This window comes from Arachis ipaensis, chromosome B7 (assembly GCF_059453495.1).
Source record: "Arachis ipaensis isolate K30076 ecotype BB chromosome B7, ASM5945349v1, whole genome shotgun sequence".
NCBI lineage: Eukaryota > Viridiplantae > Streptophyta > Magnoliopsida > Fabales > Fabaceae > Arachis > Arachis ipaensis.
In genome coordinates, this window is record NC_142442.1 from 121,725,947 (window position 1) to 121,745,945 (window position 19,999).

General features: G+C 34.9%; 2 protein-coding genes and 2 pseudogenes across 14 annotated transcripts; 2 read left to right on the plus strand and 2 right to left on the minus strand.

Annotated features, from left to right (window-relative positions):
* The first annotated feature begins 1,124 nt into the window (after positions 1 to 1,124).
* On the plus strand, positions 1,125 to 3,166 carry LOC107610053 (heme oxygenase 1, chloroplastic-like; annotated as a pseudogene). Its single transcript, XR_015892070.1, has 4 exons — positions 1,125 to 1,517; positions 1,625 to 1,848; positions 2,648 to 2,756; positions 2,837 to 3,166. The product of XR_015892070.1 is annotated as a heme oxygenase 1, chloroplastic-like (transcript).
* A 363-nt stretch (positions 3,167 to 3,529) lies between these two features.
* Positions 3,530 to 6,216, minus strand: LOC107610056 (protein BUNDLE SHEATH DEFECTIVE 2, chloroplastic-like; annotated as a pseudogene). Its single transcript, XR_015892071.1, has 5 exons — positions 6,023 to 6,216; positions 5,833 to 5,926; positions 5,294 to 5,363; positions 4,582 to 4,678; positions 3,530 to 3,817 (listed from the first exon to the last, which is right to left on the minus strand). The product of XR_015892071.1 is annotated as a protein BUNDLE SHEATH DEFECTIVE 2, chloroplastic-like (transcript).
* Positions 6,217 to 6,263: 47 nt separating this feature from the next.
* On the plus strand, positions 6,264 to 8,719 carry LOC107610054 (uncharacterized). The gene is made up of 9 exons (XM_016312120.3): positions 6,264 to 6,426; positions 6,501 to 6,634; positions 6,748 to 6,826; positions 7,056 to 7,138; positions 7,340 to 7,378; positions 7,572 to 7,642; positions 7,727 to 7,841; positions 7,960 to 8,062; positions 8,377 to 8,719. The coding sequence occupies exons 1-8, from the start codon at positions 6,381 to 6,383 to the stop codon at positions 8,032 to 8,034; spliced, it is 642 nt and encodes a 213-aa protein (XP_016167606.1). The 5' UTR covers positions 6,264 to 6,380; the 3' UTR covers positions 8,035 to 8,062; positions 8,377 to 8,719.
* A 40-nt stretch (positions 8,720 to 8,759) lies between these two features.
* Positions 8,760 to 14,397, minus strand: LOC107610052 (uncharacterized). 11 transcript variants are annotated; one of them, XM_016312118.3, is made up of 9 exons: positions 14,245 to 14,389; positions 14,064 to 14,127; positions 13,878 to 13,980; positions 13,625 to 13,713; positions 12,558 to 12,595; positions 12,101 to 12,208; positions 11,629 to 11,709; positions 10,013 to 10,710; positions 8,760 to 9,503 (listed from the first exon to the last, which is right to left on the minus strand). In XM_016312118.3, exons 8-9 carry the CDS (start codon positions 10,619 to 10,621, stop codon positions 9,135 to 9,137), a joined length of 978 nt encoding a protein of 325 aa, XP_016167604.1. In that variant the 5' UTR covers positions 10,622 to 10,710; positions 11,629 to 11,709; positions 12,101 to 12,208; positions 12,558 to 12,595; positions 13,625 to 13,713; positions 13,878 to 13,980; positions 14,064 to 14,127; positions 14,245 to 14,389; the 3' UTR covers positions 8,760 to 9,134. The 11 variants fall into 11 exon arrangements, with proteins under 11 accessions (XP_016167604.1, XP_088348975.1, XP_016167603.1 ...); XM_088492849.1 differs by having other exon boundaries at positions 12,558 to 12,651; XM_016312117.3 differs by lacking the exon at positions 13,625 to 13,713 and having other exon boundaries at positions 14,245 to 14,390.
* Between the last annotated feature and the right edge of the window lie 5,602 nt (positions 14,398 to 19,999).

Consider the following 19,999-nt stretch of genomic DNA (forward strand, 5'->3'; position numbering starts at 1 on the left):
AATTTATTTATTTAAAAAATTTACTTATTTAGTGACTAATTTTTGTATACCAATAATATTTTTAAATGATTAATGAATACTTAAAAGTCAAGAAGAATGTTTTAAGAGTAGAGACTAACGAGAGAAAAAAAACTCATTTTAATTTATATTAATAAACATACTAAAGGGATGTAAATTATGGTAAATGAAGAAAAGTAAAAAAAAGCATTAAAGATGAAAATATTAAACTAAAAGTAAAAAATCATTAAATTTGTTGGGATGAAAAGTTTGCCTACTAATTTTATAAGAAAGAATAAGTAGTTTAAAAAAATCAAAATGTGTATTTAAAAGGAGTAGGAATTACAATTAGTAAGTTTGATATTTTTTTTCTTAAATATCTCTTAATTCAGTAGATTAAAAATTAATTTATTATAAATTAAAATTTTATTTAAAATTTTTTATTAATTAATATATTATTACATATACAAAATAATATTTAAACCTTTAGCACTTAGTTAAATAAGCGAATGAGTAAACTATTCCACAAGTTTGATAATTATACTTTTGCGCAAAAGTATAAAACAATTTTCAGCACAAAAAGATCTAACAAAGTTGTAAACGTCATTAAGGCCTCAGCCCTCAAGGGAGGGGGAAAATAAAATAAAAAAGAAAAGGACTTTTGTCCCAATTCCCAAATAAATATTCTTACCTAAACATGCAACAAGCCAACAAGTACCTAAACCTTTTAATCCCCCAGATTTTCATGAAGTTAATTAAGGAAAAGAAATTCTAGGAAATAAATTTAAAATAAAACAAATAAGCGGATAAATTTAAAGCTCAAGGATGATAGAGAGCAGAAAAACCCGATAACTTGATAAGGATGAAGTTAAAGATATAAAATATAGAATATAAAATATGATCCTCCAATCATAGATACCAATATAGATTGCACAAAATTAAAAGAAATTATATCCAACATAGTCGCAAAAATATCAAATAAAAAACTTCTATTCATATTTGATTAAAAAAATTCTTTGCTAATATACATACCCATTAGTCAGAACAATTTCAACGTCACGCAGTTTTATATTACATGGTTTACAATACATTTATATTATTAGTAATGTTATTATTATTATATAATTAGTTGAAGATTAAAACTGTTACTTGTGCAACATTCCATTCCTTGGCTTATTTAAAGGTTCCGTGCACTCATTCTTTCATTTCATTGCAACTTCAACAAGAGTTGAAAATCAAATATCCTTTAAGTTTTGTGATTGTTAAGGATGTCTATGGAGTTTGTTTGTGTGTCTGAAGCTCCACCCAGGAAGATGTTTGTGGAGGAACTGAAGTCTGTGTCTATGAAGATGCATACAAGGGAGCAGGCTAGGGATGGTGAGAAGCAACCTAAGCAACCTGAGGAGCGATCAGTTTCCAAATGGGACCCTACCATTGATGGATACCTCAAGTTTCTTGTGGATAGCATGGTTGTTTTTGACACTCTTGAGAAGATCATCAACATGCTTTTTACCCTTCATGTTAGTTACAATCGTTATGATTCAAATTAAAAAATCATTCTTATTGTTTCCTTAGCAGGACCGATTATGATTATTACATGATTGAATCTCTTGATGTCCTTGTGCAGATGATGAATTCAGGAACACAGGGTTGGAAAGGTGTGCAAATTTGGCAAAAGATTTGAAGTGGTTCAAGGAAGAAGGTCATGCCATCCCAGAACCTTCTTCACCAGGTCTTAACTATGCCAAGTATCTCAAGGAGTTGTCGGAGAGCGACGAGCAAGCCTTTATCTGCCACTTTTACAACATCTACTTCGCACATTCAGCCGGTGGAAGAATGATTGGGAAAAAGGTAACAGATCAGATACATGTAAAACTCCATTTATGTCAAAGTTGCAGATATCTCTGCATAGTTCTGTTATATTCTATGCTATATTCTTGGTAATTAATCAATAGTACTGATGTAATGTTGTTTCACTTAGCCTTTGAAATTCAACCCAACCATGCTAGGTATACACAAAAAATAGCCACTAAATCAGTCACTCGTAATCATATGAAATACATATTGGAATACAAAATACAAATTAAAAATGAGTGAAACTATACATGTAATTATACACATATATACTGATTGATTTGGTGGATGATTTTTTATGTATATATAACATTTTTTATTTCACCTGTTGGCAAAGGTTCAAATGATGTCACTTCCAATTAATGACCAAACTAAAAGAAAAATGCTATTTATACACCAAATATTCTTGATATTCGTATAAAAATATGATTGCTACTAATTTATTTTGTATTTAAATTATTTTTTAATTAACAAAACAAAGAGAATATATGTTTGATTGTTAAGAAAATATTAGTGTCAAAAGAGTGTATATTATAAAGGATGTAGACGTAGCAGACTAAAACTAAAATAAGGAAGAATAGACTAAACAAAATTCTGCATGTGTGTGGTATCCCACCACTGCAGGGTTGATCCTTTTCATAACAGCAGCATATAAAGCTTTAGCGGGTGTAATATTTCTATACATTTTAAATCTATCTCAAACTATAAACATCTGGCAGAAAAACTGAAAAAATATATGATAGTTTACCTGTTCTGTACTCAAGATTTTCTTGCATCTTAATCTTCACTAATGCAGGTAGCTGAAAAGTTGCTTAACAAGAAAGAGTTAAGAGTTTTATAAATGGGATGGCAACCTTTCCCAGTTGTTACAGAACGTGAGGGACAAGCTGAACAAAGTTACTGAAGTAAGTTTCTTTAACTCTCATAATCCTTTTACTACATTGCCGTGCAGTTTTTCTGATAGATTCCTTTGTGATTTTCTCAGGGATGGACTGAAGAAGAGAAGAATCGTTGTCTTGCTGAAACGGAGAAAACATTCAAGATGTCAGGCAAGGTTCTCCGTTTGATACTGTCACGATCATAGGCGCTGCTGCCATGATACCTCTGTAAATAATGTGTTCATTTATAACCTTTATGCACTCTCAGAATAACAATGAAGGACACATCAGTGCACGCGGCTTCCATCTGGTGCGATTTGCAGAAAGTAAATACATGCAATGACTATCTTAAGGATTTAAATTCATAATATTGGCTGAGATCCATCTTCACCTGTAATAATATACCAATGAAATCAAAAAGCAACATGTAACTCAGATATTGGAGTTGTACTGTCATTATAATTATATAATTAAATATTGTCTGTCTGGTGCATTACTTTGAGAATGAGCATTCATTGCCCTGCAAGCTAAGAACATTTTATGAAATGTATCTAACAACAATATCCTTTATATTATGATGATTGTGAAGTATATGCTATTAAATTTTCAATTCAAGCAGAGATAGGTTTGCTAACTATGCACATGAGGTTCTTTTTTATGATTAACTGAGTATCCCTTTGGTTGGAACCAACCAAACTGAAACTTGCTTAAAAATTCATTTAAAAGAAAAATAAACTTCTTCAAACTATTAGTCTGACATTGAAAAGTGATTATCAAATATCAATTGAACATCTTCCAAATTGCATATACTAATTATACAGAACCTGAAGATTATTTAATCGACCAAGGAACAATCATGAACTCAAACAAAATCTTATTGTCACAGCTGCAGAGTACTATAACATTGATCACACATACAACAAAAAAGAAAATGAACAAACGGATTCCAACTTGCTTTTCTCTTCCTTTAGCCATGGGGAATCTTCAAAAATTCAATGTAGGCAATCTTCTAATCATCAAATGTGCTCATGAATCCACCAATGAAGCCAGCCCCATTACAATTTCCACACAAAATGTCCTTTTTACCCCTGCAAGAAACATGTATGTTTGATAGGATTCCATTGTAGCTAATCACAAACAAAGAAGAGATTTGCCATTATGTTTAATAGACTTGAACAAAGTATTATATTCTGAGTGCTTTTCGTACCCAAATTTTCAACAATGTTATGAAGAGGGGAAGAGAAGTCATACAAATACGAGAAGTATATTAGTCATGTCGGACAGGCAATCCATACCAACACAATTAGGTAGCATTTGGAAGAGAGACTGAGACTAAAGTAGCGTTTGTTTTGAGGTACTGGGACGGAGACTGGAAGACTGAGACTCAGTATCATGTTTGTTGGCCCAGAAACTGATACTAAAATTTCAGTCTCTGTCTCCAAAATTTCAGTGGGGACACAGGAGACTAAAATTTTTTGGGACGGAGACTGAAACTTTAATAACATTTTATATCTAAAATACCTCCATTTCAATTAATTAATTCAAACTTTACCCTTTGTACAAATTAAATTAGAGTTTCATTCTTATTTCAGTCTCTGTCTCCCACTTTACACCAAACACAATACTGAAACTTATTTCAGTCTGTCTCTCAGTCTCCGACTCTTATTACAGTATTGCTGAAATCGCATGATGCAAGCAAGATGTGGCAGCGACAATGATGTTTATACATACACTCAATATTTCTATTGGAAATTGATACATACAAGTACATAATGGCATAGCAAAAAAACAAATACCACAGAAAAAATAGCTCAGAACACATGCTCATACTTGAACATTTTGATCTAATTACCTGCATAGCCAACATAATCCACCAGCTTTGAATTGTCCATTGAAGTGGTCTACCGAGTTAACTCCAGTGCCTTTGCATTGAGTGCATAAGATTGCACCTGATAGTAGAACAAAAGCATAATAAACCAGTGCAAAAGATTTATACATGAATGAAGATATTTCTAATGGAACGCTATCAAGAACAAACTTAAACATCTGCCAGCTCATCCTATCAAGAAATTAGAACTATCTGTTCTAATTGTGACCAACATATATATATATAAAATTAAAAATAAAAAGTAAAAGAAAGAGAAGCTGGCATCAAGTAAGCATTGTGAGAAACCATGATTTATCATCAAGAATGATAAATATTCTGCACTAATACAAAAAGGAGAGGACTATCATTGGCAATGGATTACCAATACTATGTGAAGGTATGTCCAGGCTAATTAATTGCTTTGTCACATGGAGAATGAAATGATAAAGGCTGAGCCACTACCACATTTCCAAATGTACAAGATCCCTAATAGAACTAGCATACCATTGTCATTGTAAGGTAATATCATTATTTGGTGCAGATTTCCATCACTATTGCCAAACACTTGTCGAGGAAAAGGGATGATAAATGAAACTAGCAATTGCTATATGAAACCAGATAAAGGTACTCATTAAGAAAAGTATAAAAAAGTGGAAAACCAACATAGAAAGGCAATTAATCCAACATTTCCACTTACCATTTCCGTCACAGTCAGGACAAACAATGGTCTTTGTTTTTGTGGTGGTTTGACTGTTGTCTTCCGCAGCCTGTATTCAATCAAGCTCAGAAAGGAATTCAAGGTGCTTGCATTGCAATACACAATAAATAGAAAACTAGCGACGTTTGATACATGCTCTACCACATCAAATTTTTCAAGAAAAACTAAATATATACTCATGTCCTGAAGAATCAATTTATGAAATTCAAATGACCAAAATCCTTTCATAGAAATTCAACCCTTCACAATTAACGAATTTCCACTATTTTGACAAAGAATGGAAATTGATCGCCCAATGTCATGAAGGTCCCTAACAACAAAGTTCAATGCTGAATAAGTTTTCTTTCTCCCAGCCAGTTAAATTTAATTATCACAAGATTGAATACTGAACACAAATAACTGATAAGCTCAGCTCCAATGGTCTCTCTCTGCTGCGAACAAATTATCATTTATGATATAAAACAAATGAAAAGACAAAGCATCATACTTTATAAATGGGACACTGAATTCAATCTCACCTTAACCTCCAAAGACTGAAATTTTCGAGCTTTAGCATTCTGGCATGCTTCTGTTATCGGAAAAGCTTTTCGACCGAATTTCCAGTAACTACTCCTATTTCAAGTAAAACGAAGTCGCATTCAATTACATAAACACTGCAACAACCAGCAAAACACGAGAAAGCACACTCACAGAGAAAGTTAAAGGTACCTGGTCGGTTCGAGGACTTTAAGGAACAAATAGGAGCAAAACAAAGAGAGTGCGCCATTCAAAATCTCAAGGTCGAAGAAGGAGAGTGAGTTCTTCTCAGTTCTCAACTTCTTGGTGGCAACGAAAGAACAGAGTTGAAGCAGATAACTGAGATAAGGCCCTCAAGTTCGTGGGGTAAGGTAAAAGTTTATTCCTTTATTCCTTCAATGCCCTTGGGCATGTTCCAATTACCTGATTTACCTCCAAAGACGACAACTTTGATGACACAAAATGGTTGGCATAACGGTAATCACACTTCACCCCCACTTTATACACACTCCTCTTGTTGCTACACTTCGGTTTTGAGAAACATAAACAAATGGCGAGCACTCTGTTGTCTCTACACAGCTTTTTTCCGATCCATAGTAAGCATAATCCCTGGTTTGTTTTCAAGATTTCATTTCCCTTTTCAGTTAAATGTCTTATGTGTTTGTTTCAGGGAGGAGGGAAGAGATTGGAAAGTTGAGTGCTTTCAGGACTTCATTTGGCGGACAAGTTTTGTGTAATCCAAGTTTCTGTGGGACACAAATAGCTATTAACAACCATGGAAACCGTTTAGTTGTTAACTCACTGGTTACTGCTTCACCCTTCTATGGCTCTTATGTTAATTTTCTTGCATGTAATTGAGATAACATGAACTATTGAATTCTAGCTGTGGTCTGTGGTGAATTTTCTTTCGTTGACAGCTTGGAAGGAGGGTGAAGAGTAGGACCAGAGAAACAGTGGTTCCAGAACCAGATTATAGGATTCCAATTGTGCTACTTGGTAGATACTTGTTACTTCTTCTCATTCTTTATTTGTATGTGTTTTAAGCACATAATTTTATGGTGGATGGCATAACGAGTTGAATGTGCATATGTTCTTGGAAGCAAGGTGGATTAAAATCTAGAGGAATGAAAGGGAAGCATATCTTGCAAACTACTTTTACCATTACTTAAATGAGCCAATTCAATTTCTCCCTAGATTACTGTTTGACTCAAAATTGTACTATCAGGAGTTGCTGGTGGGTTGGCCTATACAGAGAATTTGGTACCTGCAGTTCCTGTTGGCCTTCTTGGATTGCTTCTCTTGGTTCAGGTAACTATTATTTATCAGTAAATGGTGGTGTAATAAAGAGGGTCTCACAAACTTGCATAACGATATAAGTACTTTGTTTCAAAGAAGCTGTATCATTTTCTTAGCTGCTTTTTTACCACTCTGATTACTACAATATGTATCATCTTTTCCATTCCATTTTTGGCAGCTGACTTTTTCTTTTATTATTTGTCTTTCCCTCAGGCCACTAGAGTGAGATTCGTCTTTGGTGATGAGGCTCTGGTTTGTTGCCTTCTCGCCTCTCGCTTCTGTCAAAATCAAATAGCCATTCATTTTTAGTCAATATAATCATAATGTATAACTTAATCTGCATATTATTTCTGTGATCTTGTCTTCATCTAAATGTATTGTTGATGCTTTTTGATTTTGTAGTTTTAATTATGTATATATGAGTGAGAGAAAATTTATGGTTTAGGAAGTAAGGATAGGTGACCAGCTTGAGGAATCAGGAGAAAATGCATTTGTGGGAGGAAAAAACCGCTGGAAGTAAGAATCAAATTTATTGTATATACCAATTGGAGTTTCAGAGCAGTAGCATGAATGAAAACCCTGCTTTTATTTGCTGTTCAGGTACTCAACATTTGTTAATTGGGAATTCTGGTGGCCTAACTTCCCTATTTTAGTCTACTTCAAGGAGACACAAACAAAGCCTGAGCGACAAATTCATTTCTTCCCAATAATCTTTGTAAGTATAATAAATATAGGAAATCATTTCCAGCTACTTAAATTTTATATTTATTTTCAGATTCAACATTTTCTTCATGTTTACTGTTTCTTGATGATTTATTGTGTATGACAAGCAGAATGGGAAGCAGCTTTATGATGTTATGGTGGAAAGAGCAGGACCTTCAAAAAGTAGTGGTCCAAAAGAATCCTAAAGAGCTAGCTGTGTGATTAGATCCTCAGGTATCAATCCCATATTCTGTATTTATTACCACAAAGCTGTAGTTACCAAATTGGTTTGCCACAACCCACAAGTTACATGGCACTTGTGAAAATGTAAAACATGTTATTTATCAACAGAATTTTTGTATATGTAGCATCTATGCCTGCACAAAATGGTATTTGATCATGACACCATAGAACAAAAGGGTTCTAAAATTTCCTAAGTGTAAATGTTTTTAAAATTAGGATGCCTCGGAAACCATAGAAATCTTATGGTGAGTATGGTCCTTGTAAAAAGGCTTCTGAAGATAAGAATATTGGTGTTTGTATTGCAGATATTAAGAGTTCCTGTTACTCCTGCACATTGCTCTCTGTTGATTCAAATTGCACACAAATTGAAGCTAAAGAATTCATTCAATGTTGACCAAGAAGATAAAATTCGTTCAATAATATTCTGGAGTCTTGTTGGAACATATGTGGATACTTTCGGTTTCCATTGATATTGATCAATTGTATTTGGCTATTTGCCATCATAGAAGGTGTATCGAATAACGTACACAATACCTATGTATAGATTCTGTTCTGTTGGCTGCTACAGATGATAGGTTCACTCTATAATTTATACGTCCATATTGTTTTATGACACCAAAAATGATATCATGAATTTTAATTTTTAAATCCTTTTCATAGACTGATGTATGAACCTGTTATAAATAGATTTCAATGAAAATTTGAATTTCTATTTAAAAAAAATTGTAGCTGGAAATCACTGCTCAGTGCTCACATTTAAAATCTAGGATACAAGCCTCAAAGACACCCACAGATATATTAATGTACACAAGAATCACGAGAATTTCATGTCTAGAACATATTCCCTCCCAATTTCTACAGAGAGATATACTTTCGTGTGATATCAAGTAACTACCGAGTTTGCCGTTGGCGGCGTAGTTTTGCCTCCCATCTTAACTTCTTTCCATCAGCATCTCTAATCAAATTCACCATTCAAGAAGTAGCTTTTCCAGAAAAAGAGCAATGACTTGGTTTTCCATCAAGGTGCTGCTGCAAATCTGAAAACTAAAAATTACACAATCAATCATCTTACATCCTTCTTGGTGCAGTGTGCATCCGTGCCATGCTTGGTGCAATCATTATAACCCACACTACTTAGGAAGTCTCGGATCTCTTTGGAAGTGCTATTGCTGGCCTCTAACAAACGCTCGTCTTCCTCATATATGAGATATGGTGCTTGGCTTCCCTTTCTTGAGAGCAACTTTGTTGCTCCTTTGAGGACATGATATTCCCAGCCTTGGACATCTATTTTAAGCAGAAGCACTCGCTCCGATTCCGGAATCACTTCATCAAGAGGAACAGTCCTTACTTGAATTGCAACCTCTTCATTAGACTTGAATGCCAACTTTGCACCTGTGGCAGAGATAGCACTGTTGTCCAGCCTACCAACCAACTGATGAATCAAGTAAAAGAAAATTTGATCTCATCAGAACTCGCAATCTATTTCAACATAAACTAATGACTATAACTGAAATATCACTCATTGCTTCCTATGACTAAACTAGAAGCAACCCTGAGACATCACCATTAATTATGATTACATAAGACATAGGATTAACATGTAAAACTTCACAGTTGCATTTTCAATTTCCATTAGTAATTAGTGTAGTTACTAAACTCAAACTAACTCCTGATATACATTAACCACTCTAATTACTTTACACTTTTAGAGAGTAAATGCGACACAATTGAGCTCTTCAATTATCCTCATTAGCTGCAATTTCCTACTCTACTCTCCAAAATTCACCCTACACCTAAAGGATTATTTTCTGAGCTATTATATTAGTATCAGCCTTCAACAATTATAGCTCAAGTAAACAACTAAACAAATAAATCAACGCCAAATACAGGAACCAAAATTGAATTCAAGCAACAAAATTACATTTAAAAATAAAATAGCACCTTGTGAACCGTAACGTTACCAAGCCGATCAGAAGCGGCAGCCTCAAACAACGTAACCAAATTGGTCACCCTGTTGAAGAAAATCCCTTCACAGATCTTCTGCAAGTTCTCAAAGATGGGCTCAAAGGCCAAGACCGGGAAGCCCATAGCCGAAGCGGCGAAGGTGGCCATGCCGACATTGGCACCCACGTCGACGAAAAAGCCATCTCTCCCTTCGGTATTGGCCTTCTCCAGAATGTCCTGAACCGTCACGGATATGTCGGGCTTCCGAAAGGGCTTACCTTTGAGGATCCTGACGATGTTCTTGTGGGGCTTATCGGGAAGGGTTCCAAAATCGGAGAGTGAGAAGAGGAATGGGTAGCGAACCCCTTCGACGGTGCTAGCGATAACAGGGTGGGCCTGTGGGGAATTGAAGCAGTCAAAGGGGGAGATTGCATGAAACGAGAGGCGATTGTTGAGGGCGAAGTAGTTAGGGTTAGGGTTAGGGCTGGAGGGGCGAGAAGAGGAGAGGAAGATGAAGATGAGGATGAGTGTGGAGGAGAAGAGTAAAAAGAGGAACTTTGGGGAGAGTAGCCTCGTGGGTTTGTCTCTTTTCCAGGCATTTGGCATTGGAAACGAGAATGGATATAATTCAGGTTCGTGAAAGATGGGATCTTTTAGATTTCGATCTGCGAACGGGAGAATGTGATAGTTTCAACCTGATCAATGATGACTCGGTGAGTAGTGAAGAAGAACAAGAGTGTCAGCAAAATACAGGATCCAAATCTTTTTTTTTTTTTTGGGTATTAAGTAAGTAAATGACAATTAGGCTCTGTTTATTTCAGGACATAGAGATAGGGATACGGAAACATAAAATTGTGTTTGACAGATGAAATATAGATAGATATATTATATCTAAATATATTTAACTTAATTTAGATAATTAGTATATTGATGCACATATATTTGTGGTTTGAAATAAGGATTTACACTTTTACCAATGCTAAAATGGGGTAGGTAGACATAAATAAGTGAACAAAGGACTTATAGCGAAACGGCATACCTATAAGGACTTCTCATAAAGTACAATTTAAACAAGACATAAACTAAATCCACAATCTTTTATTTTTTGGTGTTGTATTTGGCTAAATATCTCTATTTCTCTTAGCCCAATTTGAATGAAATTTAGTAATGCTTTGAAGAGAGTCCACGATTGAATTTTCAGATTGTTTGGATTGGGCCCAACATGTTATGTGATTCATTTTTTGGGTTAAAAAGGAAACTGGCAAAAGAAATCTCCACTCCAATAACAAAAAAAAAAGTTTTTAATGTTAGGTACTACATACTAAAATGGCAGATGCACGCTTGTTTCTACACCCACTAGGTGAGATACCAATAATTATCTGAAAATCTTAACTACTATTACTCTTAATTAGACAGATGCTTTAAGATCACATCATCAAAATTGCTTATAGGCCACATAAAAAGAACGGGATAGCCCTTTTTTTATGGGATGAAAAAAATAACATCCTAACATATAATCCCTCAAAAGGTTTCTGAAAACCATTCTTATGTTTTCATATCAACAACATTGACTCCTGCATCCTTCCATATAAATATAAACATGAAATACATACAGATGTTTGTGAGGCAGATGCTGATGCTGATTGTGATGCTGAAACAGCCAAAGTATTCTTCAAGCTGAGACTAGGAGTAGCCTACCAGAAAACAAAACAAATCAGGAGTTCCAAAAGGAATTGTTCTTACAAGTTAAAGAGAATGTTATAGGAACCTAGGGTCAAAATAACCAATAAAAACAGGATAACTCAGTGCATTAGACTCCCACAATTAAGAGGTTCATGGAGGGTATCTTGTAAAGAGTTAACCACTTCCGAAATTAAAATCCGCATCACCCATCAATTAAATGTTAGACTTCTATAATACATTACCATCATAAACTGCATAGCCCAGCAAGGAATCCAGCAAAATTTGCCGTGAAAAATTAATCAATGACCCAATGTGGTAAATTGAATCTACATATGCTTCAATATGTATTACTAAATGATCCCTTGTATACTTGCAACAAAACAATCGTGAGCAAACAAATACCTTAGATAGGCCAGGGGGGATTGTAACAAGATCTTCAAGAGTCTCCACCTTATCTAAAGGCAATGAGCTGTATAGTTCATCAACATCGCTGAATTCATCAAAGTCCTCCTGCAGAAAAATGAAAAATAGAACAAACAGAAAAGTTGCAATAAGTCGTTCACTATTGCAAATTGTCAAGCATTATGGTATGATATGTTCAGGTGGTTAAGTTTGAAGGGAAACAGAAGGTTAGGTTTTCATTGATACAGCAACAAACACAACAAACAACTACTAGAAATGATAACCATCTGTGTGTGTATGTATGTATATGAGTGTCTTTCCTCAAACAAGTTCAAAATTAAACACCAGGAAGTAAAACACAGCACAAAAAGAAAAGATATTTGATTACCCTTTAAGGTCAAGAGTCAAGACAGAGAAGCATACTCAGAATAATTTAGCAGAGGAAAAAGAAAGTTACCTAATAATGAAGAAGATATGAACCTTGAGTGCAGAATTCTACAAAATTGAGTTAAATATAGTTGGATATCACAAACTGCAACATACTACACAAACTGCAACATAATCACTCATATTTCAACAACGCATGACAAAATTGAGTAGCAAAACATATCAACTTCAGAAGAAAAAACACACACAATTTGAATAACACCTTTACACTACTTGAGTTGCTTCCTTTTGCTTGAGAAATAAAGAGAACTAAATAGAAGTAAGCAAAACAAAGCAAACATAGTTCAGTTATTGCCTCATAAACTAGTTCCCAAACTGCAAAACAAAATGGTTCTAAGTGCCTAAGAAGCAAGTCCAAAATCAAAGAAACAGCTCAACCAGTGTCCAATACACACATCAAAATAACAAAAAAGTGGTGAATTTTTTCTCAAAGAAAAAATCTTCTTTTACATATAAACCACGACCATCCATAATCAATTTTGTTCTAACTCTTACCAAGTTTTCATTTTCCAGAACCACAGTCCACGTATTAATAGAAGCAATAGCAAAAGGAAAAAAGAGTAAGTCACATAAAAAAATTTTGGATGACTAGACTAATACTTTTTCTTTGTTTTTACTTTACATTTGAATTAATATTAGCCAATTATCTTCTATTTTACACTAAAACTATTATCTCCTAACATTTTTTGAAATGATTAATCAATTTGAGCCATTGAACATGCAGGCAACTTGGTTGTAATTGTAGTTCTACTACTATAGATAATTATTATATGCTAAATAAAGTAACTATTTAACTAGGCAAAAGAGGCGGATAAACTAATAGTTTGAATAATGAGATGCCAGCCTTACAAGGCACACAAACATCAATCAATAATAATGAATAAAAGTTCAGTGAGCTCTCTGTCTGTATTAGCACACAAATAATTCAAATCACTTCCACACTAAAAACACCCTCTTTCCTTATCCATTATAGGTCTGTATTATAACTTAGAAGAACTTTTTTTCCCTTTTTTAAGGGAATATGAAGATAGGTTAGCCAATAATTTTGATATTTGTGAAAAGGAAATACGGGCATACACTGAACTTTCAAACACAGTATCGAAATGAAGCTAAATTTCATGTGTTGCATGAGCGTGATCCACACAAGTTGCTTGCTTGCCCTGTAACTGAAGGCAAGGCCGCAACCGGTAAGCAAGAGTCTAATCCCAGTCAACAACACATCGATGGCAAGGTTTTTCTGAGATCTGAGATCTGAGATCAGAGATCAAAGAAACACCTTAATAGAAGTAAGCAATAGAAGATCTGAGTTCAGAGAGAGAGAGAGAAACACCTTAATAGAAGTAAGCGAAAGAAGACCTGAGATCGTCGTCAATCACCCCCGCACCAACGTCAATCCAATGCTTCATCGGAAGAGCCAAAAATCCCTAACAGAGCTGCAGAGAAACAAAAACCCCAAAAATCAGCACCAAAAGCAATTTTGAAATCCTAACCCAAACAAAAACAAAGAAATCGGTGCCTTCTGGAATCGAAATGCTGAGGTCAGTAGCCACCAGAGCCTTGCCTCTCGCCGGAATCTTCGTCTCCACAGCACAAAAGAAAAAACAAAATAAAACAGCATCAGTTTCGATTTCGGCTTCTCTATGTACGAAAACAGCATTTCGGTTTCGGTTTCGGTTTAACTTGAGAAGGAGAGGTACCTGGAGAGATCGCAACCGGCGAAGAGAGGAGAAGCCCTAGAAGGAAGAAGGCGTTGTCAGAGAGCTTCTTTACATTGAGGAAATGAGAGTGTTGTATGTTCAGAGAGGATAGAAGCCCTAGCTAAAAGGAAGAACGGCGTTGAATGAGCCAGGGATTGCAATTTTTCTCTTTTTATATGTGCGTGAAAACGGCGGTTCAAAATCGCCATAATCATCAGAACCGCCAAAATATATAAAACCATCTAAGGCAGTAGGAAAAATTGCCATAATGACTCGATAATATGGCGGTTCTTTAAAACCGCCTTAATCTCCATGCCATTTTAACTTTTTTATTTTGTAGTGATTTTTTTTTTTTGTGACTTAAAAGAAAAATAAACAAAAACTAAGAAAGAAAAAAAAAAAAAAAAAAAAATAAGAAACTGCTTAAGAAAAGTAGTCCCGCTGAATACTACTCTTAAACTCCTTCCAAGGCAATGGAAGCTCCACTTGGGGAGAAATAGTCCTCATTGCAGTCTTTGCCATGATGTCTGCTACTGTATTTACATCTCTCAAGATCAACCGAAGATCAGCACGCCATTTCCAAGACATGATATCTCGGATTTTTAACACCAAAGGATCAGTAAACCCAGAGCAATCTTGTAAATTATTGACAATAGTGAAAGCCTCCACACAGTCTGTCTCACATATAATGTCTCTTTGTCCCGAGTCCCATGCTAAAAGAAAGCCTCTCCAAATAGCAAACAACTCTCCTTGCAAAATGCTACGACTCTCAATTGTTCCCAGACAGCCTCGTTGCCACCTTCCCTTCCAATCTCTGCTAACACAAGCAAAACCAACTTGAGCACCACTGCCAGGATAGCTAGCATCACAATTAATCTTAAAGGTACCCACTGAGGGGGGAATCCAAGAGCCACTAATGGTTGAGGGGATAGATAGTCGTTGCAACTCAAAAATATTTCGGAGCTCCTTTTCTAAGGACAAAGCCATACCAATCACCTTATCTGTGGTCCAATGCTCGTGAGGATGAAAGATCTCGTTGTTTCTCGAACACCAAATCCACCAGAGACCAGAAAAGAATCTAAAGGGGCGCTGTTTGCTATTATGTAAGAACCAACTCATCAAATCCACTGGTTGAGCGGAGATCCCTAAAGCTTGCCAAACAAGTTGGGCTTTTGGACAATCCCGAATACAATGTAAAACCGACTCCTGACTTGAGAAACATCGTGGACAGCTATCCGTGTGCGAAATGCCCCTTCTAAAACGAAATGCAGCAGTAGGAAGAACCTCCCGAAGACATAGCCAGGCCAAAAAATTTGTGCTTTTCTGGAACATGTTGACGCCAAAGCCAAAGCCAATTACCCCTATCCTCCCAACTAAACATCTTCTTACTGAGCCATAAATAACCACTATGAGCATCATAAACCTTTGAGGCCGCACCAGTCCAACACCAACCGACCTCTGAACCAGCTTGAACATCTGGGTTGTAAGAATTAATGTTGCTCTGCAGAGACTGATTCAGAGGAGAATAGATATTCTCAAGGTTCCACTGTCCAGATGACCAAAGGTCCAAGATCCTGAGATCCGAATCAGAAATGTGAATATAATCCATCTCCTGACACAGTCGCCCCTCTCTTCTCCATTTAGAAAACCAAAAGTTCTGTTCCAAATCCCCAATGCACCAACTAAAACCTTCCTTTAGGATATCCCAAGCTCGACATATACTCTTCCAAACATAAGATCCACTTCCTCGAGACCGACTAAAATAATCATCCTTAGAAGAATGGTATTTCTCCGTCAACAGTTGAACCCATAGCTTGTTGGGATGGTGAAAAAGTTGCCAAACTAGTTTTCCAAGGAGAGCAATATTGGCACAAAAGGGATCTCTAATTCCCAGACCTCCAAACTTCTTAGGAGTGACCAACACTTTCCAGTTAACTAGATTCAGGCCTCTACCATCAGCTTGACCCTTCCATAGAAAGTTTCGCATCATGGATTCTATCTTATTAGTTACCCCTTTAGGGAAGAGAGATACTTGCATGCGATAAGTAGGAATCGCAGTCACTATCGAGTTGAGCAAACAGAGTCTGCCTGCCTTATTAAGCAATCTTCCTTTCCAGCTGGCTAGCCTTCCCCGAATCTTGTCCAAAACATCGTTGAAAGTTGCGCGTGTCACCCGAGAGTGATTAAGGTTCACCCCTAAATACTTGCCCAAGTTCTGAACGAATCTGATGGAGGAGACTCCAGTGAAAATCTCTTTTCTTGGAGCATAGCGCTTTAGATTTTTCCACATTAACCTTCATCCCAGAGGCTCTGCAGAAATTTTCCAAAGCTACCATTACAGTTTGAACTTGCTGTTTTTCAGCTTTACAGAAAAGAAGCAAATCATCGGCAAACATCAAATGAGAAATTCTTGGACCCCCTCTAGAAACCGCAACTGGCTTCCACACGCCCTTATCAACTTGCTGATTAATAGAACAGGACAATCTCTCCATACACAACACAAACAGATACGGTGATATAGGATCTCCTTGCCTAAGACCCCTGCTCGGAGTAAAGCTATTTAATCTATCCCCATTCCAGAGGATAGACAGTGAGGAAGCAGTGACACAACGCATAATCAGATTGACTGTCGGAGGAGAAAAGCCAAAACTCACCAGGGTTTGTTTCAGAAATCCCCAATCCACTCTATCGTACGCTTTCTCCAAATCAATCTTAAAGGCCAGGGTGCCTTTCTTTGACTTTGTCTTCTTCATGAAATGGAGAACCTCTTGTGCTACAATGATGTTGTCAGGGGTTCCTCTCCCCGGGATAAACCCTCCTTGAAGGGGCCCAATAATTTCTTTGAGATGGGGACGAAGTCTATTGACCAGGACCTTCGTTATAACTTTGTAAACCACATTACAGAGACTAATTGGTCGGAAATCCTTCATGGAAACCGGGTTTTCTACCTTCGGAATAAGAACCACAAGAGTTTCCATCATCCTTGGATCCATATCCAAACCAGAGAACGCATGACGAACCATAGTCCAAATATCAAAACCAACAATCTTCCAGTATTCTTTAAAGAAGAAAGCCTGAAACCCATCAGGGCCCGGCGCCTTAAAAGAATGCATACTGAAAACAGCCGACTTAACTTCTTCCAGAGTAACTGGCGCTGTGAGGCTACAACAGGCTTCATCATTCAGGGAAGGCAGTGGCACATCACCAAGACAACCTAAGTCTACATCCTCCGACTGGCAGAATAGGCGTTTATAGAAGGATTCAGCTTCTCTTCTAAGGACATCCGGGTCCGTTTCCCACACCCCATCTTGAAGAAAGAGACCATGAATCTTATTATGCTTTCTCCGCACAAGAGTCTGGACATGAAAGAACTTGGTATTTCTATCCCCAAATTTTACCCACTGCTCTCTGGATTTTTGAAACCATAGAAGTTCCTCCTGCACAAGCGTGTTATTAAATTCCTCAATCAGCTATTTTTCTTTTTGCCGCATAGACAAATCTTCCATTACTTCAAGTCGCTTCTGAAGGAAATTAATCTGTCTCTCCAATTTGCATTTCCTAACGAAAATATTGCCGAACACTTTAGAATTAAACTCCAAAGAGTTCTTCTGCACTTCTGAAAGCTTGCCGTGCATCTCTCTGTAGCCAGCCTGCCATGACTGGTTCACAATATTTCTGTACCCCGGATGAGTTGCCCAAGCTGCAATAAACCGAAAAGGTCTATTCTTTTTCGGTTGGGGATGACCTGTACAGCGTACTAGGATAGGACAATGATCAGATTGAAGCCTATTTAAAATTTCTGCGTAAGCCTCTGGAAATAGAGATAGCCAGCCACTATTGATACAAACCCGGTCAAGTTTTTTCGCCACCTCAACACCATTTTTAACCCTTCTGTACCAAGAAAATTGTCTTCCAATAGTCTTCAAGTCAAACAGATTACTATCCCCTAGAGAGGCAGCAAGCCGATCTGCATGATGACTCGAGAAGAGGCAACCCTTAGATTCATGAGAGAATAGTACTTCATTAAAATCACCAAGAACAATCCATGGCCCGCAGAAAGACGAAGACTGAGTAACAAGATAATCCCATAGCAAAACTCTGGTATTAAATTGAGGACTACCATAGATACCACTGCACCTCCAAATCACATTATTTACCTGAACCTCAACTGTAACACACTGATCGAAAGCATCAACCCATTTGCAGTGAACACCCTGTATTGTAGTGATTGATCTTACTGTTTTCGATCTTTTTATTTTTGTTTTCTTGAATTGTTCTTTATCTTTTTATGACTTGATAATTTAAAAAAAAAATAAAGAAAAGAAAAAAAGATAGCCAAAAACAAAGGTTAGAAGTCTAAAACAACAACATCATTTCTCAGCATTATTATTATTAATATGAATTTTATTATTTTTTTTCTAATATTCTTTAATACAAGCTTGTTTCTTTTTTTTAATTATTATTAATACTTTTATTCTTTTATTCTTTTCTTCTCTAATTATAAATCTCTTTATAATAATTTTTTGATAGGATATTTTTTTGGTCTAATAATTTTTTTTCTCTATTTTTTGTCAAAAATAATTTATATTAGAAAAAAAAGATACAAATTAAATTTTAAAATTCAAATTTAAATAAGATGTGCAAATGATAACTATTGAATTCATTTGGTCGATTTAAACACTTTGCATTATCGTCGTTGAAAATTTTAAATACTATTATAAAATTCTAGAAATTTTTATTTTATTGTTCTTAAATTATATATTATACCGTGTATTTGAAGAGTTTCATCTTTTTTTAAAATAAGTGTGACATTATATACTTTTTTAGATACAATAAATGAATAATAAAGTTAAAGTGAGTAACAAAATTGATTATATAATAAGATACAAATTTTTAGAATTTCTAGCACAATTAACAAATTTTTAGTTTCAAAATAAATGTTTACTCTATTTTTTATCTTTTATTTGATTTTTTTTAATAATTTTTTATTGTTTTAATTAATTATAATTGTAATGATTCATCATAAATTTATATTTTGTAGAAAAAATTTATCAATCATAAATTACAGAAGACTTAACCAAAAAATTTAAAAAATATTAATTAATCACAAAATAAAAAATTATGAATTGTGTTTTAATTATGTTGTAAAATACAATTTGGGACTATCTAAAATTATTTTTTTACCATTAATGTTAACTTCAATCATAATAAGGTAAAAGGTAAAAATTGTATATAATAATTTAATTTTATTATTTATACTACCAAAATTATTCTTTAATGTATTATATCCTATTTATTTTTATTCATTGGTGATCTTTAATTATCTATTTTCAATAAAAATTTGAATTGATTAAATTAATTTTTTTCAATTAGTAATATAATTATTGTGACATTTACTTTATTTAGTAATATTTTTTTAATTTATTTAATCTGATTAATCATCTCTTTCTTATTTTATGCTAATTTAACTAATTAAAGTTAATAAGTTTTAGTTATTTTAATTCTTGCAACTTTTTATTATAATAATGTATTTCTATTAATGTATTAATATAATTTTAATATTTATATGTCATTAATAATAATAATTTTATTTTAAAGTGATATTTTATTCCCAAAATATATATATATATATATATATATATATATATATGTCTAATTATAGAAAATTCACTTTTTTTTATACGATTAGATTAGACATATTTATATTCAATTTATTTGATTATTTAATTAAAACTAATTATATTAAAAGATTAGA

Bases quoted from the DNA above. Each gene is read 5' to 3' on its own strand.
- LOC107610054 (XM_016312120.3), top strand. From the start codon at position 6,381: ATGGCGAGCACTCTGTTGTCTCTACACAGCTTTTTTCCGATCCATA. The intron at 7,379-7,571 runs GTTTGTTGCCTT...TTTATGGTTTAG, and splicing joins TCTTTGGTGATGAGGCTCTG to GAAGTAAGGATAGGTGACCA. The intron at 7,643-7,726 runs GTAAGAATCAAA...TTTGCTGTTCAG, and splicing joins GGAGGAAAAAACCGCTGGAA to GTACTCAACATTTGTTAATT.
- LOC107610052 (XM_088492850.1), bottom strand. From the start codon at position 10,621: ATGCCAAATGCCTGGAAAAGAGACAAACCCACGAGGCTACTCTCCCCA. The intron at 9,504-10,012 runs GTGCTATTTTAT...TTGATTCATCAG, and splicing joins GTAACGTTACGGTTCACAAG to TTGGTTGGTAGGCTGGACAA.